The sequence below is a fragment of the Lagopus muta genome, chromosome Z (genome assembly GCF_023343835.1).
Source record: "Lagopus muta isolate bLagMut1 chromosome Z, bLagMut1 primary, whole genome shotgun sequence".
Classification (NCBI taxonomy): Eukaryota; Metazoa; Chordata; class Aves; order Galliformes; family Phasianidae; genus Lagopus; species Lagopus muta.
Window position 1 is genome coordinate 25,616,098 of NC_064472.1, and position 13,832 is coordinate 25,629,929.

General features: G+C 43.7%; 1 protein-coding gene across 4 annotated transcripts in view; it reads right to left on the minus strand.

Annotated features, from left to right (window-relative positions):
• Nucleotides 1-11,090, minus strand: part of ARHGEF28 (Rho guanine nucleotide exchange factor 28) — a 131,261-nt gene extending 120,171 nt beyond the window's left edge. For all 4 annotated transcript variants that reach the window (XM_048930809.1, XM_048930808.1, XM_048930807.1 and 1 more), the window contains exons 1-2: nt 10,983-11,090; nt 3,058-3,101 (exon numbers count right to left, since the gene is read on the minus strand). In XM_048930809.1, coding sequence (XP_048786766.1) covers nt 3,058-3,090 — 33 coding nt within the window. In that variant the 5' untranslated portion in view covers nt 3,091-3,101; nt 10,983-11,090. The remainder of the gene's footprint in view (nt 1-3,057; nt 3,102-10,982) is intronic.
• Nucleotides 11,091-13,832: the final 2,742 nt, after the last annotated feature.

Sequence of the window (13,832 nt, forward strand, 5' to 3'; positions counted from 1 at the left end):
CATGGACATACTGGAGAGAGTCCAATAGAGGGGCAGCAAGATGATGAAGGGATTGGAGCATCTTTGCTATGATGAGAGGCTGACTATTCAGCTGAGAGGAGGCTCCGGGGGAACTCATCGAAGTGTATAAATACCTGACAGGAGAATGCAAAGTGGATGGCACCTGCACAGCGCCAGGACAAGAGGGAAAGGGCACAAACTGGAACACAGGAGGTTCACACTGAACATCAGGCAGCACTTCTATGCTGCATCGATGACTGAACCCTGGCACAGGCTGCCCAGAGGCTGTGGAGTCTCCTCCCTGGAGATCTTCAAAAACTGCCTGGATGAGGCTCTCAGCACCCTGCTCTGGGTATCCCTGCTTGGGCAGGGGTTGGGCCAGAGGGACACAGAGGCCCGATAGCCTCAGCCACTCTGGGATTTTGAATCAGCTGGAGGGACAAACTGGGTACAGCAGAATATAAGGGAAGTGAACTATGCTTTACCCTCATGCTCTTTTAATTGACTCCAGAGGCCGTGGCAAGAGCACTAGATATCTTAGGACCTAAGTTAATTCTGGGAACTAGGAAACAACGAACAGTACAGAGCCAAATGGAAGTTTTATCTTCTTGAGACTCACAGCTGGGAGAGCATGCCTCTGCTTCTTCCTGCAGTATTAACGTCCAAATACTCCTCTGAAAACAGAATTGAAACACAATCTCCAGAAACTCCTCGGGAGATGAGGCCCCTTTGCGTCCACAGGGAACTGATGTGACTACCCTACAAAACTCTCCATCTCTTTATTTGCCTCTGCTGCTCCCCAGGGAAACATTTATCAAGCTTTTAGTAAAAAGTAATTTACAAACTCTTCCAGAGTCCCACAGTCTGCTTACCCCATGGCAGCAAAACATTTCTTTGCCAATGTCAAAGATCAGTGCTGATGATCAGCAACACTTCTTTAGAAAAAATAAACATAGTAGTAATGTTAACAGTCACCTACCATTAAATAAGAAGGAAGGATTTTCCACTGAAGAGATTTGTGTTTATACAAGAGCAATCACTTTCAACAGCAGCAACAACCACATTTAACGTCTGTCATATCTGAAAAGTATTTCATCAAATACTTTTATAGTTTACAGATATCCTTTCTGCCATTTATAACGAAGTTAGCAGCTGCCTGAAGGCAATTCAGTCTTACTTTACATACTCTGTTTACTATGCTGTAAAATGAAGAGACTGAACTTGCTGTTGCCCTTGCAGACTGAACTGGACAAACATAATTTTAAACTTAAGTTTTACTTCTCAAAGCAACATATTAGCGTTGAAAGAAGAGATGTCAGTATCAGTTTCTGCTTGGCTAATCAACCCTGAAAATTAGATGGGTTTATGAAGAGTAATTTTCTGATGTATTTATCAGTGTTTTGCTGCCTAGAAGCCGGAAGCAGGCTCCTCAAATTAACTGAAAAACATGTGCTTGAAATATTTAATTTTCTGTTCCACTACCATTTGTTTTTCAAATCATGACATTTATGTGTGCTTCAATTAGGTTTTAACTGTATTGCTGCCACAAAAATTATATATAAGAAAAGGTGTATCAAAATAATGCATTTTTGAACTGGAGTAATTTCATAGAGTATTTTTAAATTATATTACCCCAAAAAATCATATTATTCAGCAAAGCCCTTGAGCTTTTTGAATACATTCAGTCTTACACAACAAAAAAAACAGACAGTCATCACTCAGATGACCAGATTACACAAAATGTTAGATGCGCAAGAAATTCAGCACTGACAAGGTGTAACAGTATGAAGTACTAACCCTGTTGTTACCCAAGGAAGATACCCGACTAATCTGGTTCAGATCTCTATGACAAAATCACAGTGAACTTTACCCATTAGCATCAAATCCCAAATTATTTTTCCCATCAAAATTTGTCATTAAAACCTTGCACACAACTGACATCACATGAGCAGGTCTCACAAGTCTCCCTCCCACCTTTACAGATGCTGCACTTAATTTTCTTCAGCTTGAGGTTCCCACTCCCAAATGGCCAAACACAATGCAAATTCTTCAGGGTGAATTAGCAAACTCTGTTCTTTCAGTACTGCAGGGTACAAAGTATTTGCACTGCTTCACTTCCATCCTTATCACAGTAAGCAGTTAGTCGTTTGATTTCTATCTTTCATCTTATACTACCCTTTTCATCAACCCCAATTAGTACCTTAAAGAATCACGGAACTGTTTGAGTTGGAAGGGACCCTTAAAGGCCATCTAGTCCAACTCGATGGAGTTGGACTGTGACAGGGACACCTGCAGCTAGATCAGGTGCTCAGAGCCTCATTCATCCTGACCTTGAATGTCTCCAGGGATAGGGCATCCACCACTCAGCAACCTGTTCCACTGCTTCATACTTTTCCACTACTATCCTACACATGGATATTCAAGTACCCCTGCTATCATCCTCATTGAAAACCAAGGCAGATCAAGCTAAAAAAAGATAAATTTTAGTTTATTAGTAATAGTCATTAAGTTGCCCAAGTTTCAATCCTCATTGTGCTATCTCAGTAAAATACATTTTACTACTGCACTTCCTCACATCTTTTAACACCTGCTTTTGAACTCTTCTGAGTTCACTTGTTACATCCAATCACTTCACATTCCATAGAAAAAAAAAATCCTTTTTATTACCAATTTCAACCTATGAGGCTTTTTTTTCCATATATAATTTTCTGCTTTGAGGAAATTGAAAGAACAGTAATGTGAAATTTTATAGGGGAAAAAGCATCTGTAAGTTGTAAGCTGTAACCAGAGAGTGTTATTCTTCACAGACAGTAACAGTTTCTGCAAACTGCAATTGAGAACACTGAAGAAGGAAAAAATTATCCAAGAGGGACAATAATTTTATTCCAAAGAATGTATCTGCAGTATTGAAAACCACCATACCCTCACATGCTCACTTTTGACAGCAATGTTTAGCAGCCTAAGGTCGCAGACAGCCAGAAAGTGGTATTTGGTTTCTTTTGCTATTTAGAATGAGCCAAGGAAAATGCCCCCCAGGACAGATGTTGCAGTACTTACATAAAGAGGAACTTCAGTGCAGCTTAGCTCCATTGTCGCAGCACCTAGAAAAAGAATAAATCAGTGGAATTATTACACACCAAATCAGGAGGCATCAACACCACTGAATCCCATTTACTGCTGTGAACTAAGCTGACGTCTTTCCAGAGCTACTGAAAGAAAGCACACAGCAAGCTCTGCTCAGTGCCCTGCTGCCATGGGCTCCCCAGCAGGATGAAAGGCCAGAGGGATGATGCTGGAGGAGGAGGCAGTGTGCTGCTTGCATGATGGGCACAGCATACAGAACAGGTCACACATGGCTGATCCTGACAGTGGAGACATTCCTAGTGCCAGCAAGCGAAGAGCAGGGGATTACAGCACTCCTTATCTCCAGAGGTAAAGACAGGAATTGAAAAGCTGACCTACAGCTGTAGCAGCCTTTTACTTTACACCAGCAACTGGGACAGGTATTTCAGCAGCTTCGCAACAGATATCCCCAAAGCAGGTTCCCTTTAATACCCCAAAGAGCAAAATACTGATGCGTTTTCAAACTTGCTACACCTTCAGCATTCATATCTTATGCACAGCATTCCTAGCAAACAAGAAAAGTGTACCAGAAGCAACTCCATGTATCTAAAACAGCAAGGTTGGCCCAGCAACCACACACAAGTCTTCTTCCACTCACTGAAACAGGTCCCAAGAAGCTCCTGTTTCACTCAAGAGGAGGCTGCCTCCACTCAGATGTGGCCTTGTTTTCACAGCTGAACAGTTTCTAAGAACAGCAGGGCTCAGGGCTGTGCAGTGCGCTGCTGGTTCGCACATAGGTATGGTCTGCTCTGAGCCAGGTAGCATTTCATTAGTTCCCTTCAGAGATGCTGCAAAAATTAAATAGTTTTAAAAGAGATATGCTTGGCCACAAACATTCAGCCACCAGAAAAAAATTATATATATATGAAAAAGGAGGCGAAAGAGAGAGAAAAAGAAACTCTAATATAGCAAGAAAAAGGGTCTCAACGAACCCCAGCTAGCAGCAAGCTGCAGACAGAGGGGCTCTTATGTTCGGCAGCAGCAGGAGGAACCCTGCAGCTGACTCCAGTGTCTCACTTTAACAGGCACAGACAAAGCTCAGCAGTTTCCAGCACCAGTATCCTGAATGCAGCCTTAGGAAGCACAGCTCTGTTTGCATAGAGGGAAACACAGCTACAAGTGAAACTAAGAAACCATAGCACTATGGCTGCAAGGAGTGTTTCAAGGTGGAGCTTTTCTCAAGTGTCATGCTACAGAGCTGATGAGCCTTTCTGACTACCATCCCAGACCTGTCACCAACTCAAAATTACTGCGACACATGGATTACACACAGAGAGAGCATCATTTAAGGGCAGGATGAAGTGGGAGATATGCCAGCCAGCTGTGTGTGCACCACTGCTCCATCATGCTGCATAAAATCCCTCCACCTGTAATGCTGTCCCTCTTTCAAGGTGCACAACCAAACTACATCCACCAGCTCCTCTGTTAAGAAAATGTGAACATAATCAAATCATTATGCCATGAGAGAGGAGCAGACTTACTGCAGGCTCCTTTGGTCGTATGACCTGCTGGACCTCCACAGCATCAACAGATGTACACTGCTTCCTTTTCTACAAAGGATGAGCAAGGCAAGCACCTAGTCCAGTTCGCCCGTTGTGCTGCAAGCATGCCTGGGAAGACTTAATTTCACCCTTCTCTTGATGTATTACCATTATCATCAGTGCCTCAGGCTTCTTTTTCTTTTTTACTGGATACTGCAAACAGAACTCACAGATCTGATGCCATCCTGACTCCAGTTCCCTCCACTCTTCATTTAAGTCACCCTGTGAACCCTCTGGGCGTAGGTCATTCTGAAGCACCAGGTATGTAGCTCAGTACTGAGTGGATGAGCAGACCTAAGATTTACATCATTTGACGCAATCAGTACTGCACTCTTTGAAAACATGAGATACTCAACACTGACAAGAACCACTCTGAAACATTTTATCACTATATAATATAATCAGTGTAATAAATATCAGTGTTTTTAATATAAGCCATCTTATTATGGCTTTTGCTGGAGACAAAAGTGTACCTAAGCTGCAAAAGAACCAGTAAACATCCACACAAAATCAGTTTGCTCTCCTCCCACTCTTCAGAGCGCCAGCTGTTCAGAAAAGGTTTTACACAAGTACCTCACATCTTTCCTCCGCCTGGGGCTTGCTGTAACTTGGTGTGGTTACTGGAAATGGCTGGGAGGGGCAGGAAGAAGAAGAGGATGCACGTAGGGAGGAAATATTCAGCTCTGGCTATGGAGCTGCTCTTCGTTTCCGTTTCCATACAATCCGTTTCAGAGAGAGGAGCTGAATGGGACTTTGTGCACCCTGCCTGTACAGTGAAGGGCTGCTCAGCTCCCCCTGTACCACTTTCACAAGCTGTTCCAGGGTGCTGAGGAGGAGCCTGAACCTGAGCAGCAGGCTCAGACTCCAAGTCAAACTGGAAACAGTGGATACACACTCTTGTACAGCAAACAACCTGACCTGTTCCTAGCTGACAGGCAGGTCCAATTTCAGGCACCGCACACAGATGTCAGCCTCACATCTACTGCAGCAGAAGCAGGATTCATCCGAACAAAGAACAATACCTTGTCAGCTTCCAAGTTGATTCCAATTAGCAGTAAATTTAATGAAAGCATTTTTTGTGGTGAGCATTTCATCCCACTAGAAGTATGCAAGACAGAACAAAAGATCTGGAAAATAAAATTAACGACCTTTTGTTTTATTTTATTTTTTTAAATCTACAGTTTCTCTGTTAGTCTAGCGTCAAATGCTATTTCTGATCTCCTGACAAGCTCAGGGTTGTTGTGATGGGTATCAGCAAGTTTTGTGGCTTTATCTGTTTGCTTTCCCAAAAATGCATAAATAATCCCTCCCATGATTTTCCAATATTTTCTTTATTAGCTGCTAATTGCCGGACTCTCATATATCACACATTGTTAATTTCACGATTATAGATCATGGTATTCCCAGTTATCAAGACATATTGGAAAGTCTGGAAGAAAAAAGTACCTGACATTTCTATTTTCCATCTGCATTCCGACTTAACTGCACTTTAACGGTAGAGACTCTCATTATCAAATTGCTCACTCTTTTTTTCTTTCTTTTACACATCCAAGAAATTACATATGGAAAAGTGTTATCTAAGCCTCAGTGGAAAGGCATTTCTGCTGGCTGAAAAGGTGACCCTTCAGCCACCACCATTACTGCTATTTGGCTGTCCTGGCACCTACTGTGTACCACAATCAGTTTTTTCCTAAACAGAAGATGACACTTCTTGATCCCACAGCAACATATTTTCCCACTCGGAATTTCATCATCTTCTTTCCCCTTCAAAGAAAGCATCTAACTGGAAAAAGTACAGAGAAGGTGAAGACTGGGCTCAGGCCTTAATGCTGCCCTGTGGTCCAGCTCTGGTATGGACCTCACTGCACTATGGGCTCAGCTGCTGCTGTGAAAAAACCCTGCGGTTTGTGCAAGCATAGAGAAATGCTGCAAAGCATAAGCAGCAGTTTGCACTCCACAATTCTCTTCCATATAACACTTATCACAGAATCACAGGATCACAGAATGGCTTGGGTTGGAAAAGACCTTTAAACTCATCCAGTCCCAACCCCCTGCCGTGGGCAGGGCTGCCACCTACCAGATCAGGCTGCCCAGGGCCACATCCAAAATGGCTTTCAACATCTACAGGGGTTAGGAGTTCAAAGATAGCAAATCATCTTCTCATCAACTGGAGAAACACAAGACACAGAGCCCACTGGAAGACAGTCAGAAATTCCCTGGGGCTCATCTGCAATGCCTGACAATCCAGCATTGTCTTCTAAGCAAAACATGCAACTGTACTGAGTCTGGCAGCACAAGCATTGTAAGAGAGCTTCCATCCATCTCTCTTCCATTGGATGTCCATCACACATCACCAGTGCAGTCCATAAGAGCCTGATGCTATACCATCCCCCAAGACAGCCTCGAAGATGAATACAAACTATAGTACATGTGTTTATATATCTCACAGCTTAATACTTTTCGATACTCCGGTATGGTGCTCAAGAAGCTAGCCAGTTCCATTAATAATGTTCATTCACACTGCTTCCTCTCAAGAAATACAGCAATCGAACCAATTCAATGTATTTTCAGATTTATAGGTTCCTTCTGAGTTATGTTATGCATCTGTATACCTCAAGGCTCACCCGCTCCTTGCTAAGGACCAGCAATGTGCTGCTGCACAGAGATCAGATCTGATTTAGTACAGAATGTTCTCTTATGTGCAGATCCTTGCTCCGGGCCTGATTAAAAGGCCCTGGAAGATTTAAACAAAAGGAAAAAAGCAGAGAGCTTAACTGTACCCATACTAAATGCTACATTCCAAAATACAGAGATTTGCACCTCTGCAGCCAAGTTTTCTGGCCTGGATCTTACACTCAGCTTTCTTGAAGATCTATAGCATGATGGGGGCAGGGAGGGGACAAAGCAAAGCCCTCAGCCAGCACTTCGCAAGCACTTTTACTTCCTTCTAACAGTATTCAAACTGACAAGTAAAAGAAACCCTCACCCACTAAATTTTTAATGAAGCTGCTTGCAGTAGTGTTGATTACTTCACCAAACATTAGTTGCTCTTGAAACAAATGAACGGAAGAAATGCAATTAAATACCTTTCTTAACAGCTCCCTTTCCAACTATTTGAGGCTTTTAAAAATCTTAAATCTTCCAAAAACGTCACCTGACTCATGGCTATCATACTGCCCTTCCTTTTTTTTTTTTCTTTTTTTTTTTAAACCATATTTTCCATTAGCACAGAAAACATATTAAGATTCTCTGCAGAAGCTCACATTTTTTTTAAACTGTTAAAAGTCTGGGTTTTACAATAGGAACATCTCTATTAAAGTGCCTCTCTGAGGTTGGCAAAATGTACTCTTTATGCATTCTTCTATTAACTCCTCAATGCAGCATTTTTATTTTAGCTAAAGCCAAAACAGAGCGCCAGGTTTTAGAAACCCGAGAAGCCTTAGATAATTTGTCTTACACAAAAAGAAAAACAAAGGTACTTATAGGGCCTCTAAAACAAACTAGAATCTGTTTGATACCACTGCCAGATATCTCTCACCTCCCTCTAATGCCAACCTTGACAGAGAAAATTGCGTTTTTAAAAGATTTTTTTTAATGGTTTAGGAATTTACCACTCCTTTCTGTGCTGTGAAGCCGTAATGCTCGAAAGGAAGAAGGAACTCATTAAAGGATTTATAAAGGGTAGGTGCACTGCTCACTGGGAAGGGAGCAACCAAGTCAACCAGAAATGTGGGCTTTACACATGCATTCAAACATGTTCCAGTGCTATTGGTGATGCATCATCACCGCTCAGCCCCAACCATCACCGCAGTGCTGCAAGTAAGGAAAAGAGCTCGGGGACATATGGTGTGTACAATGATACCTCGGTAATTTCCACTCCACATTCATCAGCAGCCAGAATTAGTGCCCTGAGAGCACTGTTTATTTAAATCAGGAGCAGCCAAAGTACATCTCAGCTTGCTCTGTAGAGACAAGACTGTCTCGGTTTCTGATTATTCCAAGGGAGGCAGCAGAGCAGAATTAAGGCAGTTTGGGTGACCTTCATGCATTCAGCTACTTGGAGCACTCTGTAACACTAAACACTGCCAGACTGTTTAGATGTATTTGCTGGAAGCTGCACACTTCTCTCCCCCTTGTTCAAACTGAAAATTGAAAGTGAAAGAGAGCATTGTCTGAAATTTTAATGGCTTTATTCAAATTCACAACTCTTCAGTAACTCATTTCGTCCTACAAAGCTTGCCTGTAGAAAAGTCTTCTTTAATATTTCAAAGTGCGTGAGCTTGAAGCTGCAGCAGATGAGTTCCACTCCCCCTCCAGTATCAGCTGTGCATTAACCAGAAGCACAACAGCAATGCTGAATCTGATTCAGCTGGGGCTCCTACTCCTGAGCACAGCCACACAAGAGATGATGCACAGAACTGCCATGGTTCAGCTCTCTGTTCACTGACTCTTTTCCAGCCAAATGTACCCCACGTATTGTCACACAGCCTCCTCTCAAACTGCCACCACACTAACGGAGCTCCCCAACGTACCATTTCCTCTACTTAGATCATATTGTAAGCAGTGTGTGAGCGACTCTGCTAGTGAAACTGCATCCCATTATTATTTTGCTGACTGTGCAAGGCACGACAAACTCTACCGTTGTTAAGAAATATATTCTTTGAAACAAAAAGTCATGAGAAATCACTCTGATATTTACGGAAGCAGCTACCAGTCAGAAGAGTGACAGAGGAAAGGGACAGCCCCCTGACCAGTACTGCACATTAACAGCATCCATCGTAATGATGCTGAGCCTGAAAGACACACAGCTTAGCTGTCTGTGGGGCGTTAATCAAAAATCTGTAACTTCTGAAGAATTTCGCTGACAGCTTTGAGGAAAATTGCAGGAAGTATCCCTGAGAGGTGACAAGATGCTGCAGATGCAGTGATACTCAAGCTAACACAGCAGAGAAACTCAGGCACAAACTTCTACTGTGACACACCTGCAGTCTGCTGTTCTGGGCAGTGTGTGAGCACTTGGAGCACGCAGAAGGGACACACAGTGCACACACCTGCCCGAAGTTTACCATATTCCCCCATCTGTAAACAGTGCTGTATGCCCAGAGCAGGCTTTCAGCTGGCAGAGCCAACGATTCATACTGGATCCTCTGAGTCACTGTGTTACTCATAGGCCATCCTTCCTATGTCCTGGTACAAATTCTTGTTTGTGTTATGGAGATCGGAAGCATGGTAAGCCATTTCACACACCATCTCTTTCCCAAGCTGCCCCACAAAGCAACTATTCTTGGGGGAACAATAGGAACTTCTCCTGAATAACAGCAGCAGCTTCAGACTGAGAAAAAGAATTCTCCCGTGTGACATTACATAGCCAGATCTTGGCAGAAAACTCCAATTTAGACATCAACTGAGAGGGCCAGAGGAGTATCACAGCAGATATTACTTACATGAGATCTTTCTTCATTGCATTCAGAATTCAAATCCTGCTTTAGAAAAACTCCAAACTACACGAGTTTTTTCATTCAATTTCCTTGTGTGAGCTTTCACACTAAATTCTCAGAACACAGATCATTTTCCAGCTAGGTGGGAAAATCCCTTATACTTAAACGCCTCCTGAAATCATACTTCTTCAAAGCACAGTAGAAAGAAAATTACAAAAGAGAAAAGAAATAATGTATGTCATCTGTTAGCTTCTTATCACATCTGTGTGTCTCGCTATGCCTCAGAACTACCTTCATTCTGCATCGCATCAAATGCAGAGGCAGGAGCAAGTCAGAAAAATGAAAGCTTTCACTGTCTTTTTTTCAGCGTAAAAACACGTCCCAGTTTGAAAGCTTGCCTAGCTCCAAGCTGCACACAAAACAGTGCCATGGAACAAAACGGTACAAAGAAGCACTCCCGATCTGCTGCTTGGAACTGCACCGCTAAAAAAACTTCTTTCACATCCTTCAACTGAAACAATTTTAAACCTCTTTTGGCTCAGAAAGGCTAATGCTTGTAAAACGAGGTGCCTTGTTAGAGATGAGAAGTGAGACTATGGCAAAATAAGCAACAAACAGAAACAGAGACATAGGTAGAGTTATAGTTCTCTACACATAAAATTATGTATCTATAGGTACATATGTACACAGTTATATGTGCACGCTTTGCCGCCCCACTGCGGGACTTCAGAAGCCAAACGGCCGCAGCTTTCCCACGACGCGGCCGCCAACGGAGCCCCGCAGCAGCACAGCACAGCACAGCACAGCACAGCGCAGCCCCGCCGGGCCGGGCCGGGCCGGGCCGGCCGCCGCCGTGCAGCAGGTGCCGCGGTGCGCTTACCTGAGCCGCCCCGAGCCGCGCCTTGCCCGCGGGGCGAGCGAACGAAACGGCGCTGCCGCGACCCCGCGCACGGCGGCCGTTGCCCCTCCGGCACGGGGCGGCCGCGGGAGGCAGCCCGCCCCCGATCGCGGGAGGGCGGCGGCACCGCGGGGAGCCCCGCGCGGCCCCGGGCGGCTCTCGGAGCGTTGCGCTGCCCTCTCCCGGCCGCGCCGCGCGGGGACGGCGCGGCAGCAGCTCAGCCCTGCATCGCCGCTTCGGGAGTCGGGGGGACGGGGGGGACGCCGCGTCGGGGACGGGACCGACGGGGCGGTTCAGCTGCTGCGCTTCCTTTAGCTGTTCTCAATTACATGGTGTTGACTCCCAAGCCCATTCGGACAGCGTATTTCATGAGCAAAGACAGTGGAGGAGTGGAGATGTAGTGTCGGGTATGGGATGCAGAGATAGTTTGTGTCCTGCTTGTTGTAGATAGACACTATACTTTCTGACAATGTGTGAGGATGAAAACAAGGTTGATGCACAGGTAGACAGTGATAGGACAAGAGGAAATGGATTTAAACTGAAGGAGATGTAGGTTAGATTTCAGGGGGAAGTTTTCCACTGAGGGGACGGTGAGGTGCTGGCACAGCTACCCAGAAAAGCAGTGGATGCCGCATTCCTGGAGGCATTCAAGGCCAGATTAATGGGGCCCTGGGCAGCCTGAGCTGGCAGGTGGCAACCAGAGCACAGCAGAGGGCTGGGCCTCTGCGTGCCTTATGGTCCCTTCCAACCCACACCGTTCTATGGTTCTTTGATTCAAGTGCTGTAAGCAGTGCACGAGAAAATTATGCTTGACTTAGAAGCATCATATGTAAGAGAGTGTAGCTCTATATTTCTTCAGTACGTTAAGTACCTAGGAAAGGAAGGGAAACAAAGGCAACCAGAGGAAAACACAAGGATCTGTCCAGTACAGAACTAGAGCTTAGCTAGCTTCTAATTTTTGCCTTATTGAGCTATGTTACTGGTTAAAATGAACTTGGCCAATAACTCCAAAGAGTTATTCAAGTCCTCTGGGAGCATCAGCTGAGATGAAAGCACACTCCTGGCATGCTTGTTTCTTGTTTCCTGTATTCTCCTTTCCCATACCCACAGGAATAACTGCAGGTCCTGACCTCTGAACTCTCTATGACCCAAAGTAGCAATGTGAGCACAAATAAAAAGAAAACAAAAACAAAAACAAAAGAAGTAAAACAATGCAAAACATGAGCAGAGATGAAAAGGAAAAGCTTTTAAAAAAGCAGCAACAATTAAAAATAAACAAACAAACATGGTATGCTGTTCTTCAGAGGTAGGAAACAAGGCGTTCCAACAGGGGCTGGGTTGAATACTAGGAAAAGCCAACAGCAAACATTGCTCCCCAGTTTCCCCAAGTTCCCCAAGATGTTCTAAGTATGGAGAGAAAAGACATTCCTTCCCTAAGGGTTTAAAGAGAAAGTGAGGTCAGATACACAGACTGACTCCTGCTTCTCTGCACTGGGTGAAGCAATGACACACCCCACACACACGCCTCCACCAGTTCCCCCAGATGGGTGTCTCCATTGGATTCCTTCCCTTCAAGGCACTTCCATAGGAGTAGTAGGTACGTTAAACTGACAACACAAACTGGTATTTTAAATATGTATATATGTATATATATGCATATACACACACAACAGCACAATTTGGGCTGACATTTTCCTTATTGAACACTGGAAGGCCCACATGCCATGTATCCATCTAATTGAAAAGTTGCATCTGAGTGGTCAAAGCTCCAGACTCAAGTTTCATAATAAAAAAAAATCAAGCTTCTCAGTTTTTGTTTTCCTTTGATTCCTTAATGCAGTTATACTCCTAGCACTTGCTTTCCCCCAGCTAAATGCGTGATAATTTCACAAGCATTTCTTGAAAGAATGTGACGTGGCTGCTATAAAAAACTATGCAGATGCGGATTAAAAATCAAAATTTAGTCTAGTACCCTTTTAAAACATATTGTTCTACACATCTCTCTCTTCATTTTTAAGGGTGATGGTTAAAAAAATGTAAGAGATTGAATACAAGGCTATTGTTTCTTTAGCATTGCCTTTCAAGTGTAAAATGCGTGAGATCATTCCCAAAAATGTGATCTGCAGCTAGAAAATTTGTGTTTTAAACAGCAAAATGTAATATCTGTTAAGATCTGGTGTTGCTGTTTTCTTATAAAATCTCTGACTTCTTCATTTTGCAGCTTTTCACTAAAGTGGGTTACAGACTCCAACCAAGGAATGTTAGTAAACGTGGACAACTATGGTGGGCATCCTGAAAGCATCCCTGCTCAGTTTCACAACCATAACCTTCACACAATTCGAGTTCAAGTATGCGTACAAATCTAAATCAAGAATTTGGCAAGATTTGCTTGTGTTACGCAAGAATTGTTAGGGCCACTAAGAGCTTTTTGTGTTTAGACGCAGAGACATGAAACAGCCTGGAGACTAATGATTTTGCTTTGCTGGCAATAGCAGTGAGAGATTTGCCATCCGGACGGACTGCAGTACAAGGAGGTCACCTCCACAAAACAAGGCCAAGGAACAGTTCTGGCTCACAGAGGTGAGTTTTTCCTCGTACTGCTCAAAATTTTAGCCTTTATTCCACTCAAAATTTTTCCTGACATAGTCCAGCCTTGTTTGGTGTTGCCAAATCCATGAGGTTTCAAATCTGAAACAAAAAACTTCTGGGAGAAGGTTGAATGATCAGAAAGTGCAGAGAAATCTATTCTCTCTCATAACCACAGATTTTAGGTGTGCAATCTTGATAACAGTTTTAAGCACGTGATCTGATTTGAGTTGTCTCAGCTCACTA